The 23,717-nt window shown below is 47.2% G+C and overlaps 1 protein-coding gene across 10 annotated transcripts in view; it reads left to right on the forward strand.

Annotated features, from left to right (window-relative positions):
• PPP6R3 (protein phosphatase 6 regulatory subunit 3) overlaps positions 1–22,106 on the forward strand; it is a 1,896,334-nt gene extending 1,874,228 nt beyond the window's left edge. For 6 of the 10 annotated variants that reach the window (XM_078682862.1, XM_078682861.1, XM_078682859.1 and 3 more), the window contains one exon: positions 20,738–22,106. In XM_078682862.1, the coding sequence (XP_078538988.1) occupies positions 20,738–20,789 (52 nt within the window). In that variant the 3' untranslated portion in view covers positions 20,790–22,106. The remainder of the gene's footprint in view (positions 1–20,737) is intronic. The other 4 variants (XM_078682865.1, XM_078682867.1, XM_078682864.1 and 1 more) reach the window with 1 other exon arrangement.
• Positions 22,107–23,717: the final 1,611 nt, after the last annotated feature.

Here is a 23,717-nt window from a genome sequence, read left to right on the forward strand (position 1 = left end):
CTTACAAGGCTCATGGGACACCCTTTTGAACCTCTACACAAAGTGAGCAGCAATTCCTCACATGGCAAACAGCTTTTCTAGTAGCTATTACCTCTCTTAGGAGAGTAAGTGAGATTCAAGCTTTCACTATACAAGAACCATTTTTACAATTACACCGTAATAAAGTGGTTCTCAGAACAAATTCCTTCCAAAAGTCATTACTCCTTTTCATTTAAACCAATCTGTAGTTACCAGTGTTTTTCCCAAAACCCAGACTCTGTAGCAGAAAGAGCTCTACACACACTAGACGGTAAAATAACTCTCCTCTATTACATAGATAGGACCAAATCCTTTCGCAAAAACAAAGCAATTGCTTGTACCTTTCTCTCCACCACATAAAGGCAACCCCATCTCTAAAGCTGAAATTGGTGGATTGTAAAATGTATACAAATATGCTATCAAAAAGCAAAACGTACATTAACAGTACCTCCTAGAGCGCACTACACACGTAAAATAGGAGCCTCCATGGCTTTCTTAGGGAACATTCCCCTAGAAGACATCTGCAAGGCAGCAACATGGTCTACAACACACACCTTCACTAAACACTATAGTGTTGATGTGCAAGCTAAGCAGCAAGCTGCAGTAGGCCAAGCTGTCCTCAAACCCTCTTTCAAACTACTGCAACAGATACAGGTGACCACCGCTAACGGGAGACACTGCTGTAAAATCTATGCACAGTGTAAGATCTGCTGCTCATATGCCTCAACAGAAAATGCTACTTACCAGTATGCATCTGTTCTTGGCATGTAGAGCTGCAGATTTCTACACACCCTCCAGCCTCCCCGGGACCTGTATCTGTTCGTTTTATCTTAATTAGATATACACGCATGGACATCCTTTCTTTCTACTGACTCCATCATTTCCCATCATGACGAAAACAATCTAAGGATGTAGCCGATGCCCATGTGCACTATCATCCAAGGGAGGAGTCACCTATCTCGTGACTACAAAGACTTCTTCCAAGACGACGACAACATGCAATCGTCTGAGCCCAACACCAGGTGGCGATCTAATGCTCAGTGTAAGAATCTGCAGCTTTACATGCCAAGAACAGATGCATACTGGTAAGTTGCATTTTCCTTTCACTCCGTGGCTACTAATTACATGAAAAGCCACATGCTCATGAAAAGGACATAGTAAAAATAACCCAACATTCGTTATAGTCCATAAAACGAATCATTATTTTAAAGAGAACATCTGATCTTTCTGACTTACCATAAAAATGTTGGTGAGGTAGATGGAACCTTTTTTAGCCATTAGGTATTTTTTACTAAAAGAGAAAGGTTTGAGCATTGTTATACAGCACCAATTCCCTTTCTCAATGGCCCAACCTTTTAAACCAGACAAAATATTCTCCCCACGATCTTTGGAGGTGAATCTAATAGAGAGAGGTCTATAGAAGCTGGGATTTGCTGTATTCCCCTTTAAAAAATCTGGGACATGATTACCGGGAAGGCAAAATGTCATTCCTGTCCACAACATTGAAAACATTTGTTGAGGTGCCCATCTCACCAAGAAATGTATCGAAGGGCACCCCCATCTGGGCATGGCGCTTTCCCTCTTCTACTAGAAATTGCATTGCAAACTTCGAGGGAGAATTTGATGGGGCCAAAATCTCCTGTCCTACACCATTCTTCTGTCTGGTCAATACAATCCACGGATGAAAATGCAGAATAGAGGGGGGAAAAAAATGCTTGAACCATTGATTAGGCCGTACCAGTCTCTCGATAATGGGGGTTTCGTGGTCCCTGAAAAACAGGACATTAATTACCCCCCAGAACTTTGAATTATCCCTCGGTTTACTTGCTTGAAGTTATGTCTCCCAAGCTGTGGGAAAGTTATCCTTTTTGCCCTGATCACCCTCAATTTCTTTTACTAATACTGTGGTTACTAACTCCACCCTAGGCCAGTGATCTTATTAAAAATGTATATGGTAAGTTGGTGCCTTTACAATTTGCTTAGACAACCTACCTCTAAGTCCCTAATGTATAGTAGGGCATGTAGATTTAGAGGCCCAGCAGCTTTGAAGCACTTAAGGGTGCACTGCTGTGTTGCCTGTTGTCATTTTAAAAGTTAGCTCTGCTTTGCAAGCTGCTTTTAAATTGAAATTACATGCAAATTTGACTTTGGACTTAAAGGTACTTCCAAAGTACTAAACTACCTTATTTTTACATATGTCATCCCTAAGGTCTACCCTAGGTATTCCCAGGTTAGGGTGTCATCTAAAGATGAGCAGGGGCATTTCAAACACTGTTTTATACTCCCTGGTGAGGGGAAAAACTACCAATTTCATGTTTCCTCCATTGGTCTGGGGTGCCCCCCGTTTGTCGCCTCAGAACATTGAATGTATATGTGAGAGCTGCATAGCAATTCAGATCTGTTGCCTTAAACTACAAGGAGAAGGAGGACTGCCATGCTGGAACCCTGGTCTGCACCTCAAGGATCGCACTATAAAGGACTGCTCCTGCTGCACTCTTGGAACTAAAGCCCTGAGGACTTTGCCTTGCTTCAAAAAGGATTAAGAAGTGAACTACCTGAAAGCAACAGGTTAATAGAGCTCACCAGCACCATCTCCCCAAGAAGTCCCCTGCCTGGAGTGCATACAGTGATCTTTTAAGGATTTGGGCAGGTGCGTTGTGGGAACTGTAGTCCAACCTTCCAAGGACCATCTAAGCTTCTAGACCCTTGGATTTGTGTTTTGGACACTTTGAACCCTCCAGAGGAACATCAGAAAGAAGTTTGTGGACGTTTAGAGCAACGTTTGGAAAAAGCTCTATAAAGGGGCCCCACCCGATTTTGAGAGTCAAGCAGTCTACCTTGCACCGCGCCCCGGCCTGGATTTCAGGTTCGTCTAGCTGAGAGATCCAGAGCTCAAGACTTGGAGGAGTTGACCGGAGGCTTCCGATGAACCAAGCCAACGAAGCCGCTGCAAATCTGGCCTGCTGGAGAGGTCTGCTCGATGTCAAGAGAAAATCCTCAAGAAAAGTTTCTAAGTGCAAAGGTGAAATTTTGACTGGGGCCTCCTGCTTAGTGAATCCGACCAAGACTCCATCACTGTTGGCCTCAAACTTTGACTTTGTCCTGCCAAGCATTACCCGATGTCCCAAGATGATGCTATATGTTTTTAAGAACTAGAAAGTGTTTAATCTTTAAAAATTCAATTCTCCGGTTACCTATATTGAATTTTGGCATTTTGGTGTCATTTTAATCATGAACATATTTCCGATATTTGCAAATTGGTTGTGGAGTTCTATTGTGTTATGTATTACGTATTTAATGTATTGGTTGTATCTGTGTTTTTAAATGCTTCACACACCTGTCTCCTAAGTTAAGCCTGTCTGCTCATTGCCAGCTACCAAGGGAATAATTTATTGAGACCTTGTCTGGACCTTATATTGCATTGGTGGCCTTATTGCTAGTGGTAGGTGCATACTTACCCCTACTAATAATCCACCTACCAAAACAGGACTCCTCTTTAATTTATTTTTTCCACTTGATAACCGAATCTTTGTAGAGATGCTGAGCTCTTTTACTATTTTGAGCTTCATGGAAGAAGTGTTAAAGGCTTTTTTTAGTGTTCAATGCACCTTGGAACAGGAGTTATTATACCACCCCTTTGACTTAACTTGTTGGTTTGATATCCGTATTGTAAGGGCCAGTGAAATGTTATCTTATAAAAGCCTGTAGGAGTGTATATCTGATAGAGATTTCAGGCTGCAGATACCTTACCTTTGAATTTCCAATGCATTAGACTTGACCCAAAAGATTTTTCTTAAAGCAATACTCTTACGCACCGGTATGTGGCATCGGTCGACTGCTAGACGTAGTCTATGTTGTGACGTCCATATCGCCTATATAGGCACCATCTCACCATGCTGATGTCAGTTTTTTCCTTTCCGCACCAGCCAGCGCAGAGCTGTGAAGAGAACTACCCTCTAATTTTTTGCAGGCTTTTTCGGCGTTTTGTCGAACATCTTTTGGTGTGTATGTTTTTCCAACATGTCAAAGAAGACTTGCAGTTCCTGCCACCGCGTCATGTCGTTGACTGATCCACACCTGATTTGTCTTTGGAGCCTGGAGCGTGACCACAACTCAGTCGTGCTCCGACTGCTGGGCGCTTGGCTCCGAAAGCTTTGAGGGATCAGTCCCTAAAGCTGCTTGTGGCCTAGCGCTTGGCACCGCTTTGTTGGCCCCAGCGGTCTCGTTCTCGGTCCCGAGGAAGGTCCAGGCACAGCTCTGTGAATCATAAGTCCTCTTCATCCCACTCAAAGTGGTCGGTGGGTCAGATAAGAGGCAATAGAAACACAAAAAGTCAAAGCGTGCTTTGACTTCTCCTTGTCAGTCTGCTAATGCGACGGAGGAGCCTTGATGCTTTAGGCTTCGTTCTGCGGAACCTGTGCCTGGGTCGCCACCACATTTGCCTGCCTTCCCAGGAGCCGGAGCGACTCCTGCCAAGCTCAGAGAATTTTATGACACTATGTGCCTCATATTTGGGTGCCTTCAGGTCCCAGAGGCTGAGCGGAGGCTTCATTGTGTGCCGCACTGGTGGCTCTGGCCCCAGTACCCATGACCCACATACTCCCTATGACAGATGCCGGTCGTGCCACTGTGATCTTCCTCAGCAACGGCCCCCTTGCTGAGATTTCTGACGCCAACAGCCCCATTATTATCCCTGACGAGCCGGATAGGCACCTTCTGAAACCGTTAGCACACTTTGGTTCTAGTTCTGTTCCTCAGCCTTATTTTGAAGGGCTAGGAATTGAGAAAGATTGTAAGGGTCACTGTATCCTTTGCAAGACCAGCCTGACATAAAATGGACTCATGTGAGGAATTGGATGAGCTCAGTGGACTGGATTCCTCTCTATTTTCTGGCCTGCTTTCTCCCTCTACCGTGGCTACGGAAGAAGGAGCTTCAAATGCTAACGTGGTGAGATGGGCAGCAGAGATCCTGGACCTTCAGCTCCCTTTGGTGGAAGTCAAGACCAACATCTTGACGTAGGTCTTGCAGCCAGGGGTCTCCTCCTCTGAACATCGCCCCCCCTCACCCAACCCTGCCATTCAATGAGGCCTTGAATTATGTCCTTTTAGGAACCTGGTCCAAGCCCGGGACAGGGGCTCCTGTGAATAGGTCAATAGCCCACTGCCATCGCCTTTCACCTGCCAATAGAAATATCTGATAGAGACTACTAGACGCAGATTCCTTAACGTAGAATTATCCCCAGGCGTGAGACTGGATCCGGAAAACTTTTTGCCACAGCATCCCTGCGTGCCGGGGGGAGACGGCATCACACGACCCGCCCAGGCATTGTCCCCGTACCTGACCTCAGCGAGGTCACGTAATTCTTTTTTTTCGCGTGTGTGTGGGAACAGTGTGCGAATGCCTTCGGGCTTTAAGACGTACTAGTCTTGTGCGTGCCAGATGTCGGCGACGCATCCTCACCCCATCTGCTTGTGGTGTTTGGGGGGGTGAACACCACGACTCCACTGATTGTGAGGCGTGCCAGCAGATGACACCGAAGTTCCGGCGGGAGCACCGGAAGAAACTTCTCTCAGCTTGCATGCCCTTAACACGCTGTGTGTTTTGGCTAGGGCCACTTCTTGTTTGTGGGACTCAGCGGAGACCCTTATGTCTGCCACTTCTCAGGAGGGTGCCTTTGTTGATATGAGGCACCATATGTTGGATGGCCGGGAGCTATGATAATGTGTGTCTTGTTATATTGTTTGTAAAGCGCACAGCTGCCCCAGCAAAGGCGTTTATTCTTCGCTCCGCTCTGGACATCTCGGAGGTGCTTGGTAGTGCCATTGCTTCTTCAATGGCACTTCGTCACCATGCCTGGCTTCGGGAAAGTGTGTGTTCGAGGCATATGAGCTGCAGATTCTACACTTTGCATTAGATCGCCACCTGGTGTTGGGCTCGGATGATTGCATGTTGTTGTCGTCTTGGGAAGTAGTCTTTGTAGTCACAAGATAGGTGACTCCTCCCTTGGACGATAGTGCGCATGGGCATCGGCTCCATCATTAGATTGTTTTTTTCCGCCACTGGGTTGGGATGCAACTTTTCCGCTCCGGTTCGAAAATCTACATTTCAAAGACTTTGACGCCAAAAACTTCTAAAAACAAACGTAAACTTCAATATACATAGACTCTACCTCCTCACTTCGATTCTGGTCATCGACGCGGGCCGTTGGGCCTACCCACGTGGTGAGGCCTACAACTCATGGAAAGGACAACATTCAAAAAATGCCCCGCGTGTGGAGCAAAAATTCCACACAGCGACCATCACGAGGTGTTTAACCTGTGTTTATCACTTGAACACGACGAGTCGAGCTGCACAACTTGTGCGTCCTTTCGATCCAAGAAGATCATTAGAGATCTGAGAGCCTGTTGACGCGACATGCAGAGATCAGCACCGGAACCGGTGAATAACTTCAACGAAGGTCCATGTGTCCCAGAGGAAGATTCCGATGAACTCTAAATCGTATCTGAGGCAGACAACTCTGATGACTCCATACAATCAGGTCAACGCGTGAGTACGACTGCCCCTACCCTAGCCCCAACCCATAAACCAAAGGCTAAGGTCAAAACTCTGCCTTCGGAGCCCAGTCAAGACTGAGAAATTGCTTCAAAAGCCCAGCCATCGAGCATGGCTCCAAAGAATATATTAAAGCCTTCCGGTAGCTCCATACCGAGCAAACCGCATGTGCCGATACCACCAGCTCTCTCGGCAGCGAAAGAAGTCCTGGTTCCGGAAAAAACTCAGAAAACGTCGACTCCTACACAAAAGACGGCACCGAAACCAATGAAGCCTGCTTCCACCCCAAAATCTTCGGTGCCGAAACCCACAAAGCAACCCTGCTTCCGATGCCTCCAAGCCCTCGAACCAGGCCTCGACTCCGAAAACAATACCTTCGGTGCCGAAAAGTACGCCAAAGGACTATACAACAACTCCTAAGGTTAAAGACCAGCAAAAACCAGGCCCGGAGCCGAAAAAATCGGCGCCGAAAGCAATTTCTCAAGAAGAGCTTTTTAGACCTGATCCTTTGCAAAAAAGGATACACATAGATCCAGAAACAGGACATGTTTCCATCACACCACACAGGAAGAGGAAGTCAGATACAGCACCTACGCCTCCAGTGCCTGTCAATAAGGACTCTGCCACATCTCCTATGCACCCTTCTTCTCCTGTATCTCCTTCTCCTGCTCTCCCTTTAAAAATTTCACCTCAAAATTCTCCTCTTCATTCTCCACAACATACACCTCCTCAGGATGCTGATGATCAGTATAGCATGGGGGTAGGGAAAGACCCGGATGACCCTTTTCCCTACCCAACAGGTTCACCAGACTGGGAGTATCCAAACCCACAGGATATACCAGATATTCCTGACCCACATATATATCCATCTAAACCTTCTTCTCCAGACAATATTGGGTTTGGCCACTTAATTAACAGGGCTGCCATCTATCATAATGTCACCATGCATTCAGATGAGGCAGAAGAAGATTTTTTACTAGACAGTTTTGAACAATCCCAAAAATTGACGAGTAAGGCTAGACGGGAGCGGTCCCGCAAGCTACTCGAGCTCCGGGTGTCGGCCCCGCGTCAGGAGCGGTCCCGGTCCGGCCTGAGGTCGAGGGAGCGGTCGCGGAGCCACCGCGAGCGCTCCCGGAGTCGTCACCATTCCTCTGGTTCCTCAGGTAAGAGACACAAGAAGTCGGGGTGTCGTCATCGTACCCCCGACTCCCTGCGGGCCCGGTGGTCCCGTCCGGGGGCCCGAGCGGTTCGGGTGCTCCTGCCCCGACGCCGTCGGGTGCTCCGGCCCCGACGCCGCCGGCGGCTCCGGCCCCGGCGCTGCTGGGCCCTTCAGGGTCGACGCCGGCTGGTCCGCCGGCCTCTCCGGCGCCGATTCCATCGGGGCAACCCATGGTGCCGCCTCCGCGCGGCGCCGGGACTCCGACGCCGGCTCCGGCCGGCGTCGGGGCGCCGGCTCCGGGCGGCGCCACCCCCATTCCCTCTCCTACTCCGGACGCGGAGTCGGACCGGCGTCGTCCGACGCCGAGTCCGGCGCCGACGGGGCCCATTGACCCCGAGGAGCCGGTCTACATCATTGACTGCAGATTATGGAGAGGGTTGGGAGGGGTCTGAGGACCCTCTGTCACGCGAGTGTCAGTACGACGTGGACTGGACAGGTGACTTGGGTGACGCCAGTGGTCTGGACGATTCTCCTAACCCTGGTTTTGTCTCGCCTCCTACTGTGGCCTCGGAGGCTGGGGCTACTTATTCAGTGGTGTTGATGAGGGCTGCCAAGGCCTTGCGCCTTGAGCTCCCCGTCGCGGTCGTGAGGCCTAACATCCTCACTGAGGTCTTCAAACCGCAGTCATGCCCACAGGAGCCTCTGCTGCCGTTCAACGAAGCCTTGACAGACGTTCTTTTGGGCACGTGGTCCCGGCCCGCTTCAGGTTCGCCTGTTGATAGGAACGTGGCCAGACGCCACCGTCCGTGTCCGGATGACCCCAAGTTCCTGTCCACCCATCCCACCCCTGAGAGTCTGGTGATCCAGGCCTCGACTTCCCAAACCGCATTCCCGTCGGCCCCGCCCGATCGGGAATCTAAGAGGTACGACCAGTATGGGAAGAAGGTCTTCTCGTCCCTGAGTCTGGGACTGCGGTCTTGCAACACCGCATGCCTCTTGGGCCGCTACACCCACTCTCTGTGGGATACGGTCGCGGAGTGTCTGCCACAATGCCCGCAGGAGGTACGGGCAAAGCTCGGCCAGGCTATGATTGAAGGCCGAGACGCAGCAAGATATTCCATCAGGTGTGGTCTCGATACGACCGACTCGCTGGGCAGAGCGTTGTCCACGACGGTGGCGATTCGTCGCCACGCCTGGCTGAGATCCGCCAACTTTTCGCCGGATGTCCAAAATACTTTGATGGACATGCCGTTCGATGGCAGTCGCCTGTTTGGCGATAAAGCGGACCACGCGCTGGAGCGCTTCAAGGACTCCAGGGTCACGGCCAAGTCCTTGGGTCTCTCGACCCAGCGCCAGCAAACGGGTTCGTTTCGCTCCTTTCGTGGCCACGGAAGGGGCGGTCCCACACGTGCTGCCAGCCACGCGCCGCAGAACACTTCTCAACGCGGTGGTGGCCGTGGATTCCGCCGTGGAGGCGGTCGGGGACAACGGCGAGGTCAGTCCACACCTCCCCCCGCAGCATCAGCCTCCAAATCCTCCTAGTCCGAGCTTTCAGGCCCATGTGACGCCAGTGGGTGGCAGGGTTCGCCATCACCACTCCCGCTGGCGCACTATCACATCGGACAGGTGGGTGCTGCAGCTCGTCTGAAGGGGCTACTCCCTCCCCTTCGAGACCACTCCTCCAGCCATGCCACCGCAGAACCACCGTGTGTCGGGGGACCACTTGACACTTCTGCAGGAGGAAGTTACGGCCCTCTTGGCCAGGGGGGCCATCGAGCGCGTTCCTGGGCCAGAAGTAGGGTGTGGTTGCTATTCCCACTACTTTCTGGTACCCAAGAAGGACAAGGGGGGCCTACGTCCTATCTTGGATCTACGGAACGTCAACGGCTTCCTCCGGAAGGAGAAGTTCAAGATGTTGACTTTGGCTCAGGTCTTGGCTGCTCTGGACCCACAAGACTGGATGGTGGCGTTGGACTTACAGGATGCGTATTTTCACATCCCCGTCCTGCCGGCCCACCGACGTTACCTGCGGTTCACGGTAGGCCACGAGCACTTTCAGTTTATCGTGCTCCCATTCGGCCTTACCAGCGCCCCACGGGTGTTCACAAAAGTGATGGCGGTGGTCGCAGCTCATCTGCGCCGGTTAGGGGTTTCAGTCTTCCCCTACCTCGACGACTGGTTGTTGAAGGCGGGCTCGCCCCAGACAGTCGTCCACCACCTTCAGATGACGGCAGACCTCCTGCATGAGCTGGGGTTTTCCATCAATGTGCCGAAATCACACCTGTGTCCCTCTCAAAAGCTCCTTTTCATCGGAGCGGTTCTCAACTCGGCGCAGTTTCGGGTTTATCCTCCGGAACGGCGGGTCCGGGATATACAGGCTCTGATTCCGATCTTTCAGCCGTTCTCCCGGGTTTCGGTCAGGTTGACGCTGCGGCTGCTGGGGCTGATGGCTTCCTGCATCCTTCTGGTGCATCACGCCCGGTGGCGGATGCGGGCTCTGCAGTGGGACCTGAAGTTTCAGTGGGCCCAGCATCAAGGCAACCTGTCCGACCATGTCCTGATCTCGGAGGGCACTGCGAGACAGTTGCAGTGGTGGCTTACGGACCGCGATTGGGTCAGAGGCAGATCCCTCTCCCTTCCCCAACCGGAGCACGTAGTTGTGACGGACGCGTCCCTCCAGGGCTGGGGAGGCCACTTGGGAGAGGCGGAGATCAGATGCATCTGGTCTCCGGCGGAGTCCCGGCTCCATATCAACATGTTGGAGCTGCGGGCGATTCGCCTAGCACTGAAGGCATTCCTCCCCTTTGTCAACGGGAGTGTAGTGCAGGTGTTCACGGACAACACCACCGCCATGTGGTACTGCAACAAGCAGGGCGGAGTGGGGTCGTGGACCCTTTGCCAGGAGGCTCTGCGTCTCTGGCAATGGCTGGAACGTCAGGGCGTGACTCTGACGGTTCAACACCTGGCAGGTTCTCTGAACGCCAGGGCGGACAAACTCAGCCGTCGGTGCTCGGTGGATCACGAATGGCGTCTGAACTCGGACGTGGCGAAAGGCCTCTTTCTGCAATGGGGAGAGCCTTGGTTAGATCTATTCGCCACAGAAGAGAACGCGCAATGTCATCAGTTCTGCGCGTTGGAGTTTCCAAGACGGCACTCGCTCGGCGACGCCTTTCGGCGCGAGTGGAGTTGCGGTCTATTGTACGCCTTTCCGCCTATACCACTTCTGCCCAGAGTGCTGAAGAAGATCAGGCGCGACCGGGCCCAAGTTATCCTTGTGGCTCCGGACTGGGCTCGAAGGTACTGGTATCCCGAGCTACTCAGCATGTCAGTCGGTCCCTCGATCCGCCTGCCCCTTCAGGAGGACCTTCTGTCGCAGCAGCAGGGGACGGTCCTCCACCCGAACCTGTCCAGTCTCCACCTCCATGCGTGGAGATTGAGCGGCGACAGTTGAGGCTATTTGACTTGCCTCCTGAGGTTTGTGATGTGATTCTGGCAGCCAGGCGTCCCTCCACAAAGTCGGTATACGCCTGCCGGTGGAACAGATTTGTGGCATGGTGCACAGCAAAGGCTGTGGACCCTCTCTCTGCCCCTCTTTCCGAGGTTCTTCTCTTTCTTCTCTCTTGCCCAGCAGGGCTCTGCTCTGGGCACTATCAAGGGCTACCTTTCTGCCCTTTCGGCCTTTCTAAGGCTGCCTGATCAACCTTCTTTGTTCAAGTCTCCTATTGTAACGAGATTCTTGAAGGGCATCACGCACATGTATCCACATGTTCCGTTCGTGATGCCTCAGTGGGACTTGAACCTGGTTCTGACCTTCTTGATGTGCGCTCCCTTTGAGCCACTTCATTCCTGTCCTCTCCGTCTCCTGACTTTAAAGACGGCCTTCCTGGTTGCCATCACCTCTGCCAGGAGAGTGAGTGAGCTCCAGGCTCTTTCTGTCAAACCTCCTTTCATGTCAATTCATCCAGACAAGGTGGTTCTGAGAACTAGGCCTTCTTTCCTGCCCAAAGTAGTCTCTGCTTTTCACATCGGGCAGTCCATCACCTTACCCTCCTTCTTCCCGCCTCCGCATCCTTCAAAGGATGAAGAGCGGCTCCATCGTCTGGACCCAAAACGTGCGCTTTCATTTTATATGGATCGCACACGCCAGTTCCGGGTGGATGACCAACTGTTTGTTGGCTACGTGGGTGCGAAGAAAGGACGGGCGGTACATAAACGGACCATCTCTCGGTGGGTCGTTTTCTGCATCAAAGCGTGCTACTCTTTGGCTCGGAAGGAGCCTCCTGTTGGGCTGAGGGCCCATTCCACTCGGGCCACGGCGGCTACTACTGCCCTGGGCCGGGGAGTCCCTTTGCAGGACATTTGCCAAGCGGCTACGTGGGCCTCGCTGCACACCTTTGCGAGGCACTACTGCCTGGACAGTCAAGTCCGGAGGGATTGGTTCTTTGGCCGTTCGGTCCTCCAGGACTTTCTGGTGTAGGATTGTATTGGTTCGCAGACCCACCACCGGGGTTGGTATTGCTGGGGTATCTATTCTAAGGTAAGGAATCTAATACTAACCTGTTTCTTTCAGATGAACAAGTTACTTACCTTCGGTAACGATATATCTGTAAGAAACAGTAGTTAGTATTAGATTCCTTACCGCCCCACCCATCCTCCCCGTTCTGCGAACTGATACCTAGGGTTAAGGACATCCCTTTCAGGGCCCTAGTTTCAAATGGCACCAGTGTTGGTTCTCACGTGGCTCTGCGTGTTCTGGCGCGGAAAAGCTATGTGCAAAGAACTGACGTCAGCGCGCGGAGGCGGCGTCTATATACTCCAGCGACGTCATCACGGCGCACGACGCCAACGACGGACGCAGAGCCGCAGGGGACGCCTGCAGACGACGCCTACCGACGCGCAGGGGTACTGCTACGCAAAAGTTTCCGGATCCAGACTGACGCCTGGGGATATTCTAAGGTAAGGAATCTAATACTAACTACTGTTTCTTACAGATATATCGTTACCGAAGGTAAGTAACTTGTTCGCCAGGCTCTTTCTTACAAACCTCCTTTCCTTTCTGTTTATCCAGACAAAGTGGTTTTGAGGACCCGTCCTTTTTTCTTGCCAAAGGTTGCTCCGCCCTTTCCCATCGGGAAGACCATCATTTTGCCCACCTTCTTTCCACCTCCGCACCCTTCCAGGGAAGAGGAGAGGCTCCACCTTCTGGACCCAAAATGTGCACTTGGTTTCTATCTGCAGCGTACACAGCAGTTCCAGGTGGATGATCAACTCTTTGTTGGTTACGTGGGCGCCAAGAAAGGTTGGGCTTTACACAACCTGACCATTTCCCGGTGGGTTGTTCTGTGCATCAAAGCATGCTACTCTTTGGCCAAGAAGGAGCCTCCTGTGGGGTTGCGTGCCCATTCGACGAGGGGGACTGCAGCCACTACTGCCTTGGGTTGCGGCGTTCCCTTGCAAGACATTTGTCAGGCAGCTACCTGGGTCTCGCTGCACACGTTTACAAAGCACTACTGCCTTGACAGTCAGGTCTGGAGGGACGGCTTCTTTGGCTGTTCTGTGCTCCGTGACTTTTTGGTGTAATCCTGTTCGCAGACCCACCTCCGGGGTTGGTATTGCTGGGGTATCTATTCTAAGGTAAGGAATCTATCACTAACGTGTCTCTTTCAGATGCACAAGTTACTACTTGTGTAACGATATATCTGTAAGAGACATTAGTTGGTGATAGATTCCTTACCGCCCCACCCATCCTCCCCGTTCTGCAAACTGTTTACTAGGGTTAAGGCCATCCACTTTTAGGGCCCTAGTTTTATGCACCAGAGGTCAGTATCTTGCATGGTTCTGCGTTTCGGCGTGAAAAGTTGTGTGCAGAACGGACGTCGGCGTGCATGGGTGGCGCCTAAGTAGTCTCCGTGACGTCATCCCGGCGCTTACGAAGCCAGTGACTGGCACGGAGCCGCACACCACCTACCGACGCTGAGGGGTACTGCTAAGCAAAAAACATTCTGGATCCAGTCTGATGCCTGGGGATTATTCTAAGGTAAGGAATCTATCACTAACTAATGTCTCTTACAGATATATCGTTACACAAGTAGTAACTTGTGCTTTATTGCAACAAAGTATCTTTTGGTTCTAAGTAATAAACTTACAAAAGTTATATTTTTACCAACAATTGGTCTCTGATTTAGTCACTGAGTGTATGTAGTCATTTCTTGCCTGTGTGTGTACAACAAATGCTTAACACAGCCCTCTGATAAGCCTAACTGCTCGACTACACAACCACAAAAGACCACATTTAGTACTAACTACTTTAGCATCTGTAAAGCCTCTGGGGATTGACTGGACTCTGTGCACACTATACCTTACTGTGCTAAAGAATATTCAGAGGCAGCTTCCTATACTGTACAGAAGTGGTCAATCTCCTGATGGCTCGTGCTCTGCATCAAAATCTGGTCCGTCTTGGCCAAGATACAACCCTCTGAGGGTTTGTTTGCTACTTCCACAAGAGCTAAAGATGCAATCACTGTGTTAGCTCACGGAGTTCCAGTCCTTGATATCTGCCTGGCAGCAACATTGGCCTCATTGCAGCGTTCACCATACATTACTGTCTGGACAATCCTTTCCGGAGGGATTGGCACTTTAACCATTCGGTCCTGCAAGTCTTGCTTTTGTGAAATTGGTCCGCAGATCCACCTTTGGGCAGGTATTGCTTGGGTATCTATTATAAGGTATGGAATCTGCGGCTGGAAGTTTATCAGATGAACAAGTTGCATACCTCCGATAACACCTTATCTGGGAGAGTCTGTCTACCGCAGACTCCTTACTGACCTGCCCTTCTTCCCCTGCCTGCAAGTGGATTATTAGGGATAGGGTGCTTCCCTTTCAGGGTCCGAGATTTCCACCACAGTGGTGAGTGTACTTCGGTGCCAATACCTGTACTCTAAAGTGTATGTCGACTTGGCTCTACCTACTGGAGTGGCTAAGCGCGAAGTCACCAAGTCTAGTTAGGCCGCTGTGTGTCCTCATAGTAAAATAAATAGATTAATAAATCTACAGTATCAGTCCAATAGCTTGGCGGTGACCAGACAGCCATTTCCTTACAGATTGCTACCGAAGATAACTAAATAACTTTTTCGGCTTACTCCCTGTTAGACATGAGGAGATGGGTGCATTTCTAAGATTCTTAAAGGGGAAAGGGCTTGTTTTCCTTTGTTTCTTTGGGAGCATATGTTTTCCCTTAAAAGCTTAAAGTTTTAGTTGTAATTAATGGGTAACATTTAAAATGTAGTTATTTTATTCATAAAATAAAAATGTTATTATTTTGAATATGTATTCTGTGATTAGGCACTTGCATGGCCGTATTCTGTTAATGAAGTCAATAGAATAGACATGACTGAGAGCTAGTATTACAAGTTAGTAACAAACATCTCAGTTTTCTTGCACTTAATCTACACTGTCCCTGCTCCCCTCTTTTTTAAGAGTCTAGTTATGCTACTGGGGTGCATCGAGAAGGTTGTCAAATTCTTCAATAGAAACTTAAGGGAAAGTAAGGAACCAGAGGAGGCTCCTCCGAGTTCTATACTGTTAATTAAGGGACAGACTCTACTAACATGAGCGACTCTGAGGGGGAAAGATCCCTGGATGGCACTGCAGATTCAGACACAACTAGAAGCTCCAGGGATAAAAGTACGCAAAGAAAGAAGAAGCTCACGGCAAGACGTAACGGAGGGGGGCCTCCGAGCAGCATGATACAAAAACTATCTTGGGACTATTCAGCCACCTCCGGAGTGTACCAGGAAAATGGGTATGAGGAAGGGGCAAGTGGAAGGCCTCCCCCACAGAATGTAACAATGGAGTTAATTTTCGGCACACTAAAACAGATACAATCTGAGGCCAGGATGGAAAGTAGGAGAGCAAGACGAGATACAAAAAAGATACAAGCAACGGTTAGAAAGCTTAATAAAAAGTACGAAGAAGTGGAGGAGAGGGTCACCCAAGTGGAAGAGCGCACTGGGAGACTGGAGGATGAAACAACGGACTGGCAGGAGTTTAAAGCCGAGCAGGGGAAGATTGTGGAAGATCTACAATGGAAGATTGAAGACTTTGAAAATCGCCAGAGGCGAAATAACGTGAGACTCCTTGGTATAGAAGAAGGGGTGGAAGGGCAAGATCCGAGGGGGTATGTAATTAAACTATTGAAGGGAGCCTTCCCTGACTCCCAGTGGCAGTGGGAGACTGAATTCCAGCGAGCCCACAGATTCCCACTAACAATGAAGAAGAAACGAGGGGGCCAGCAAGATACACTACCTAGGGCAATACTGGTGTTCTTAGGGAACTTCCTGGCTCGGCAGGAGCTCATGGAGAGAGCTAGGCCTGACTCTAGGAAAACACACGACGGGGTTACATTTTTTTCAAGACCGGACTTCTGTCATGTAACAGTCGAAAGAAGATGGAAGCTAAGACAACTGATTACTCCTTTTCAGAAAGACGGTGCTGAGGCATACTTATTGTACCCAGCAAGGCTAAAGATTATCAATGGGGGGGCGAACCAGGATGTTTTTTTCAGAAATCAAGGCAGGGGAATTCCTAGTAGAACTTACAGAACAGCGCAGTGGGAGGAAAAACAGAGGGGGTAGCCCAGCCAAAACACTATAGGATACATGTAGATTTCCAGCATAAAATAATGAGGAAATGTAGTAGGTAAGGGTAGGGGGGAGAGGCTACACTACAGCAACATAGAGGCTACACATAGGTCATAATTGACCTATTTGCCCGTAGCAGGGGCGGGGGGGGGTCCTCAGAGGGTGGGGGGGGGGAAGGGTACAGGAACAGGGGACTAAGTTGGGTAAAACAGCACGTTGTGAGGAATTACACAGACACAAGGTTTTCGGGCTAAAGGTATTGCACATAAGGGGTGATGGGAAGAGCATTTGGTATAATAGTAAGGGAAAACATAAAATATTTAGATGGCATTGAGGATCGCCTCTATAAATATTTGCGGGATAAATGACGGGGGAAAAAGACAGAAAGTGGCTGCTATGCTAAGAATCTTGAAGTTAGATATAGTATGTCTTCAAGAGACGCATATAGAGGGAAAAAATAACTACGTGTTAGGCCAAATGGGCTTTGAGGTACTCGCATATACTAGACAAGAATCTAAGACAAAGGGGGTTGCCATTTTAGCTAAGAAGGGGGCTTTCAAAACTAAAAGAAAAAAAGAGGATCAAGGAGGAAGATGGGTTATAGTTGAGGGGGAATCAGCAGTAGGATTTTGTACGATTGTTTCGGTGTACGGCTCCACAGATGATGATCCAGAGACTTTTGAATTTTTAGACCAGGAGTTACCATTGTGGCCGGAACCAATTATTTGTTGTGGGGATTTTAATATCAACGGTTTGAAGGGTCTGGGTACGACGGGATGGAGCATATATGGGGGAAGGAAGAAGAAAACTTGCAAAGCTATATATAATCTGGCATACCACAATGCACTAGTCGACGTATGGGCCCAGAAATACCCACTTGGGACAGGGAGCACATATTATTCTGCCCCACATAGGATGGTCGCTAGATTAGACTACTTCTTGATATCTAGCACTTTGGTGGGTCCTAGTCGGCTGGGGAGGCTCCCTAAGTTCCTTTCGGACCATAACCCACTAGTCCTAACTCTCCCACAAGTCAGGGGAGGAGGTAGAAAGCCCTACATCTGGACTTTTGAAAGAGGACTTTTAAAGGAAGAAAACTATCTGAAGAGAATGAGTATGTGGATCGGTCAATTCTGGGAGGTTAATAGAGGCTCAACAACAGCTGGCATTGTTTGGGATGCTTTTAAGGCGGGTATTAGGGGGGAGACCCTAAGCTATACGTTACAAAGGAATAAGAAGGAGAAAGCCGAGATAGATAGAAAGCTAGGGTTTCTAGCAGAGTTAGAAGACCGATTAATTGTAGCCATCTCCAATCAAGATCCTTTAGAAGATATATTACTAAACTTAGAGGTGAATAAAGTAGAGCTTAGCGAAAGTATAGTTAGGAGAACGGCAGCCAACTATCTAGCTAAAAGGGAGAAATGTTACGAGTATAACGAAAGGATAGGTCATCTCCTAGCAATCCGGACAAGACAAACTATTGCGGCAGGGGAGATTAAGGAAATACATGATAGGGCGGGAGGAGTAGTTAACAAGGTAGAAGAGGTGCAAGAGGTTTTTAGGAATTTTTACGCTACTCTATCAGCAAACTAATAGCACCACAAATTTGGAAATTATGGAGTATTTGAGAGATATTCCACATGTAGCGCTACAGGATGAGTAGAAGGAAAAACTAGATCTTACATTCACATTACAGGAGGTCCAGGAAGCAGTAAAAAATCTTCCCTCAGGGAAAGCTACAGGTCCGGACCAAATCCCAGCAGAATTCTATAAAACCTTTTGGGATTTATTGGGGAAAGACATGTATGAAACTCTCATTCAGGCACAGATAGGGAATTCAGTTCCACAATCATGGGCAGGGGCAGATATCATTGTGATACTTAAGAAGAACAAACCCCCGCTAGAACCAGGGTCCTATCGACCGATCACATTGATGAATGCGGACGCAAAAATGTATTCAAAGACACTTGCACAAAGACTAAGTAAGGTCAGCTCAACACAGCACGGGTTTATCCCAGGGAAGGGGACCACTCAGCACACTAGACAAATGATCACCATCTTAGATGCTATGGGGGCTGCAGGAGACCCTGTCGCGGCTATATTCCTGGATGCAGAGAAGGCCTTTGACAGGGTCTCCTGGGGCTATCTGTGGGGGGTAATGGAGTGGTTTGGTATTGGTAGCGGATATATCAGGGCGATACAGGCACTATACTTAGATCCTACCGCCAGAATAAGAATTAACAAAGGCTACACTGAGGCAGTGCAGATTAAACGCGGGACACGTCTGGGATGCCCAGCATCGCCGCTCCTCTTCGCCCTATACATTGATCCTATCTTGCGTAAACTCGAAATGAATTATATGATTGCCCCAGTTATATTACATGCTAAAAGCTACAAAGTATTTGCATATGCGGACGATGTCGCCATGATTACAAATAATCCAGAAAGGGCTCTCCAGGAGATAGAGAAGGAAGCATCAATCTTTGGAGCAATCTCAGGATACCGGATTAATAAGGAAAAAACACAAATAGTACAGAATAGTGTCATGATACATCAAGATATTAGAGTGGTAGAGGAAGCAGCATACTTGGGCATAAAAGTTACGGCAGATTTAGACAGTTTAGTAGAAATTAACATGAGACCACTATTGAATAAAGTAAAGGAAAATACTGAGAGAATACATAACCTGCATCTGACTCTGATGGGACGCATAAACGTGATAAAAATGATTACATTCCCAAAATGTTTGTATTTATTTAGGGCAATTCCACTTTATTTTGATCACTTATGGTTTAATAAAATAGTCAATAGTAAACAAATTTATCTGGGCACAGGGGAAGACCAGGAGGGCCTATCGACACCTCACACTTCCTAGGGAAGAAGGGGGCTGGGGTGCACCTGATTTTAGGCTCTATTATTGGGCTGTGGCTATACAGTATTTCCAGGGCTTAATTGGGAGAGAGGGAATAGACCAAGGGGATGGTTTATCTGGATACACTAATGTATATACTGCACTGTTGGGGGACGGGGCTAAAAACGGGTTTTTTAACACAATTGATTTTAGTTACTTTAAACACACAAGATTCAAGACTTTACAAGCTGCGTACAAAATCTGGAAGGTGATCACAAAAAAAATGGGTCTAGGCAGGGTTAACAGTTATACACGGATGTACACAAATCATTCCCTACCTGGGGATATTTTTAGGGATATGGTTATGAGGGATTGGCATAACAAGGGGATCAAGAAGTTTGGGGATCTTATGAATCAACAGGGTGGTATCCTGCAGTTCCAGGAGCTTCAAGCAAAGTTTAAGGTAGCGAGAAACAGCTTCTTTAAATACCTTCAAATAAGAAGCTATCTCTTAAAGAAACAGGGGGGAGCACTGGGCTTTGGTACATGTCGTGTAATGGATTATGTAGAACGTTGTACACATTGTACAATTCGGCAGCTATACGCAGAAATGTATGCTTATAGAAGTGACGATAGGGGTAAATTTGCCTCGAAGTGGGCTGACAAAGTGGGGCTACAGCCAGACGGATTTCAGTTGTCCTTAGACTTGGGCTGTACAATACTATGCTCAGCAACCCTACAGTCGCAGCACAACAAGACCTTGTATTCACTTTACCACACCCCGGCTAGGATTGCACAATGGGGAGGCAACACGGGAATAACTTGCCCGCGCTGTGACTCAACGAATGCAGATATTGTTCACATGTTCGCACAATGCCCACAATTGTACTCCTTAAAAAGGGAAATAGAGCATTTCATGGATGGATCACTGGGCTTAAAAACTAAGCTCTCAGACGAGCTAATACTGCTGGGGGTATCGTGTGGGACAGTCAATATTCCCACAGAGTTTATGTTTATGGTCACTGCAGTTCTGCGTATTTGTATAGCAACATCATGACTTGATAGGGTACCACCAACCTTCCAAACTTGGATTGCTAGGCTACTGTCTACCTATAATTTAGAAAAAGCAATATATGATAGAAAGGGAAGAAGAGCTAGAATCCTGGGTAGGAAGATATGGCAACCTATAGCTAACTGGAAAAATGGGATGACTAACAGGCAGGGGACCAATGGTGATGCAGTCAATACTTGTTAAACTATAAATCATAAACTTAAAATCTTTTTTTTTTCTGTTTTATTTATGTATTTTTTTTTTATTTTCTCTTTTCTTCTTGTGCAATGAATTAATTTGTAAAATATCTGTGGCATGACTAGAAAACGTTATAATGTATATAAGTGTGCTGTAAACATTTATTGGATATCTTGGAAAAAATACTAATAAAATTTTTATTAAAAAAAAGAAACTTAAGGGAAAGCTATTTATGTGTTTGTAAATTCAAATCTGGTTTTATTTTCAGAATTGATCATCTGCTCATATCAGGAGATGCGTCCGTTAATGGCCCAGTATGATACCCAGTGAGTACTGTTATTGGCTGAAGACTACACAGTTGATGTCTGCGGTTCATTAACGGATGTAATCCGGAGCCAGTTGAAGCCGTTAACTGATGTACCATCTGTGCAAGGGATCAGGACTAGCAACATTTGTATACTAGGTTTTATGATGTTGTACATAAATTCTGAAATGTAAAAAAAAAAAAAAATTGCACATTGACAAATAAACTTTTTTGAGTTTGTTTATATTGTTCTCAAAAATGGGTGGCCTGTGAAATAAGATTTTGCCACTCACAAAATGAGTGATACTGTAGTTCAAATGGCTGTAAGAATAGTTTTATAAAAAAAAGTATACAAAAATAAATTCTAACGTATTTGAAACATAACTATCTGAAAATTAGTGTGACCAAAGTATTTAGCAACTTTCGTATATTTTCACATTGTACAAAATTCCAGATTCGGGTTTCTCCCGGGTCGGCAGTTACCAATTCCAAGACACTTGGTGAACATTTTGTTGGTTGTTTTAGCTTAAAAAGGTAATTTAAATGAAAGGGTTTTTCACTGTTTAATGTTTTACAGGTTTTTAATTGATTGTTTTCTGTGTTTTTAAGCAGATCAAATATGTAAGACATTTAGTATGGATTTTAAGTATTTATTGCAACAACTTAGATAACAAATTTGTGTCAATGTAAAGCCCTAGGGTTCAGTTGAGAGATAGGATTCAGTGTATTTCAGGTCAAAACGAAGGACTACAGAGGACTTAGTTTTCCTTATTTTAACCCATACCTAAAAAATGTATTAGAACATCAAGCTTTGAAATTTGATTTTTTTGAGTGATGTGTTTTGATCATGCACATGAACTACAATACAGTATGTGCATTCTGTCTGGAGGCATTGTACGTTAAAAATGTAGATGCAAATTATTTTTGCCACTTGCATATGTTCTCTGAGAAGAATCATATTTACATTGATTTTTCATTTGTCGGTTCTAAGCTAGTTTTTATGTAACTGGCTTATGTGTGAACTCAGTGTAATTTATAATTTTCTGTGTCCCTTGACTATCCCAACAGACTTATTAAAGCGACAGTAGCAATGCGATATTGCGTAGAATGGCAAATTTATAAATTCTCCTCCTGCATCCACATAGATGTAAATATGTTTATTTCTCGAAAAGAAAAGCATAATCTTTGACATCCTTGGTTTTTCCTTGCCAGTATTTAAAAGCCAAAAGGATTTATCTATGGACAGTGGTTAACAATGTCTTCTATAAAGTGTCACAAGCAACGTGCCTCAACATTACATTGCATACAAAAATAAAAGCAACCGGTAAAATGAGTGATTGTCATTCTTCCTTTTAATATACTGTAAAGCTCATTTATTAAAAGTTCATGCATATTTTTTACGTCATATAAGACCCCTTTTGCTGTTTTTCTGGACTTAACATCAGCACAATGTAACACACAAAATGTACAGAAAGGGGCTGTGGGTCAGCCTTCTTCAGCCATTGGTTTATTTAAAAGGTCCCATCATGCATTACCTCGATGGGATGTCCCTCGTATCTGAATCTGTCACTGATATTACATAGATGCTTTAATTAATATTTGCAATAGTTGGTCTTTGTAAACTATTTTTTTATGCGGCAGAACTAAATAATTTAGTCATACTCTACTTTGATAGAAGCATTAAGGCCTCATATGATAGGATGTCCCTTTATCAGTGAGAGAATGCTGTAGCCGATGTTAACTTTTTTATTAGTGGTGCTTCATTGACCCTGCGCTTATCTCTTGTCTGATCCCCTGTGCTGCACATATGGCAGTGGTGAGAGACAAATAGTTTTGTGCTGTTCGCCTGCATCAGTCACATGAATTAAGACTTGGTGACACTATCTCTTTCACAGTAGAATTGTGATGTACCCCAGCGCCGAGCACCGCCTTGCCTGTGCTGTCTTAACCTTGCAGCTGTGTGGGCCCATTCCATCATTCCTTCTTTACTCTTTTCCTTGCTCACTCTGCCCACTGCGCCTCTATTTACTCACCAGTCTCCCTTTCTTGTTTACTTACCCTGCAACCATTCGTATTTGGATCCAGCTGCATGCGAGCAATGTGTGCTTGCCACAGCTACTGCAATACTTCTCAGGAGAGCTACTTATGTAATAAAAAGGCATTTGACTACTACGCAGCAACCAGGGGCAGTTTGATATGGTTTCTGACTGATCACTGAGAAACACACAGTGGCCCCCTCAAAGCCTTCTGAGAGCAGGGTGGATTAAAACGACACCTATGTTACTAATATCGTGGATAAAAGGGCATGCTGGATAGACAAATGCAGTTTCATCAGGAGTTGGGAAGCATGGAGAGTGGCAACAAAGAGCAATACTTCTTTCGAAAAGCTTCCTTAATTTTATACACAAATGTGAGCAAGTGACGGACATTTAGTTATTTTACAAAAATCCTTCGGATTGGGCAACTGCGGAAGCCTGCATTAAACCCAGTTTACCTGGTTTTAGAGTTGTAGGAGGCTGGCTTAGTGTAGTGGGCACACTTACGTAAGTGGGCACCCTGAACTCATCCAGGCAACCTTTATGGTGATTTTAGTGGTCTTAGACAACTTCGAAAGTGCTCTTAAGTGGTAGCTGTGAAGAGCAGCCTTCAGGCTTCGTCTAGGAGTGTAACGCAGCTCGTTTTACCAGAACGTAATCTTATTGGTATAGATTAGGTGAATAAGAACCACACAATGTATTTATTAAAATATGTACTTATTATTAGACACTCATTAACACATACAAATATCTCCTACCTGGAGATGTACACAATGCGCACAATACTTTCAAAGTAAAACAGGTAAGTAGCACAATTACAGTGGTGCCAGGGGGAGTCCAAACCATATACTAATATAGTGGTGTGCGAATCATGACTCGAGTCAAGACTATACCCAGAAAATGTAGGA

The sequence above is a fragment of the Lissotriton helveticus genome, chromosome 3_1 (assembly GCF_964261635.1).
Source record: "Lissotriton helveticus chromosome 3_1, aLisHel1.1, whole genome shotgun sequence".
Taxonomy (NCBI): domain Eukaryota; kingdom Metazoa; phylum Chordata; class Amphibia; order Caudata; family Salamandridae; genus Lissotriton; species Lissotriton helveticus.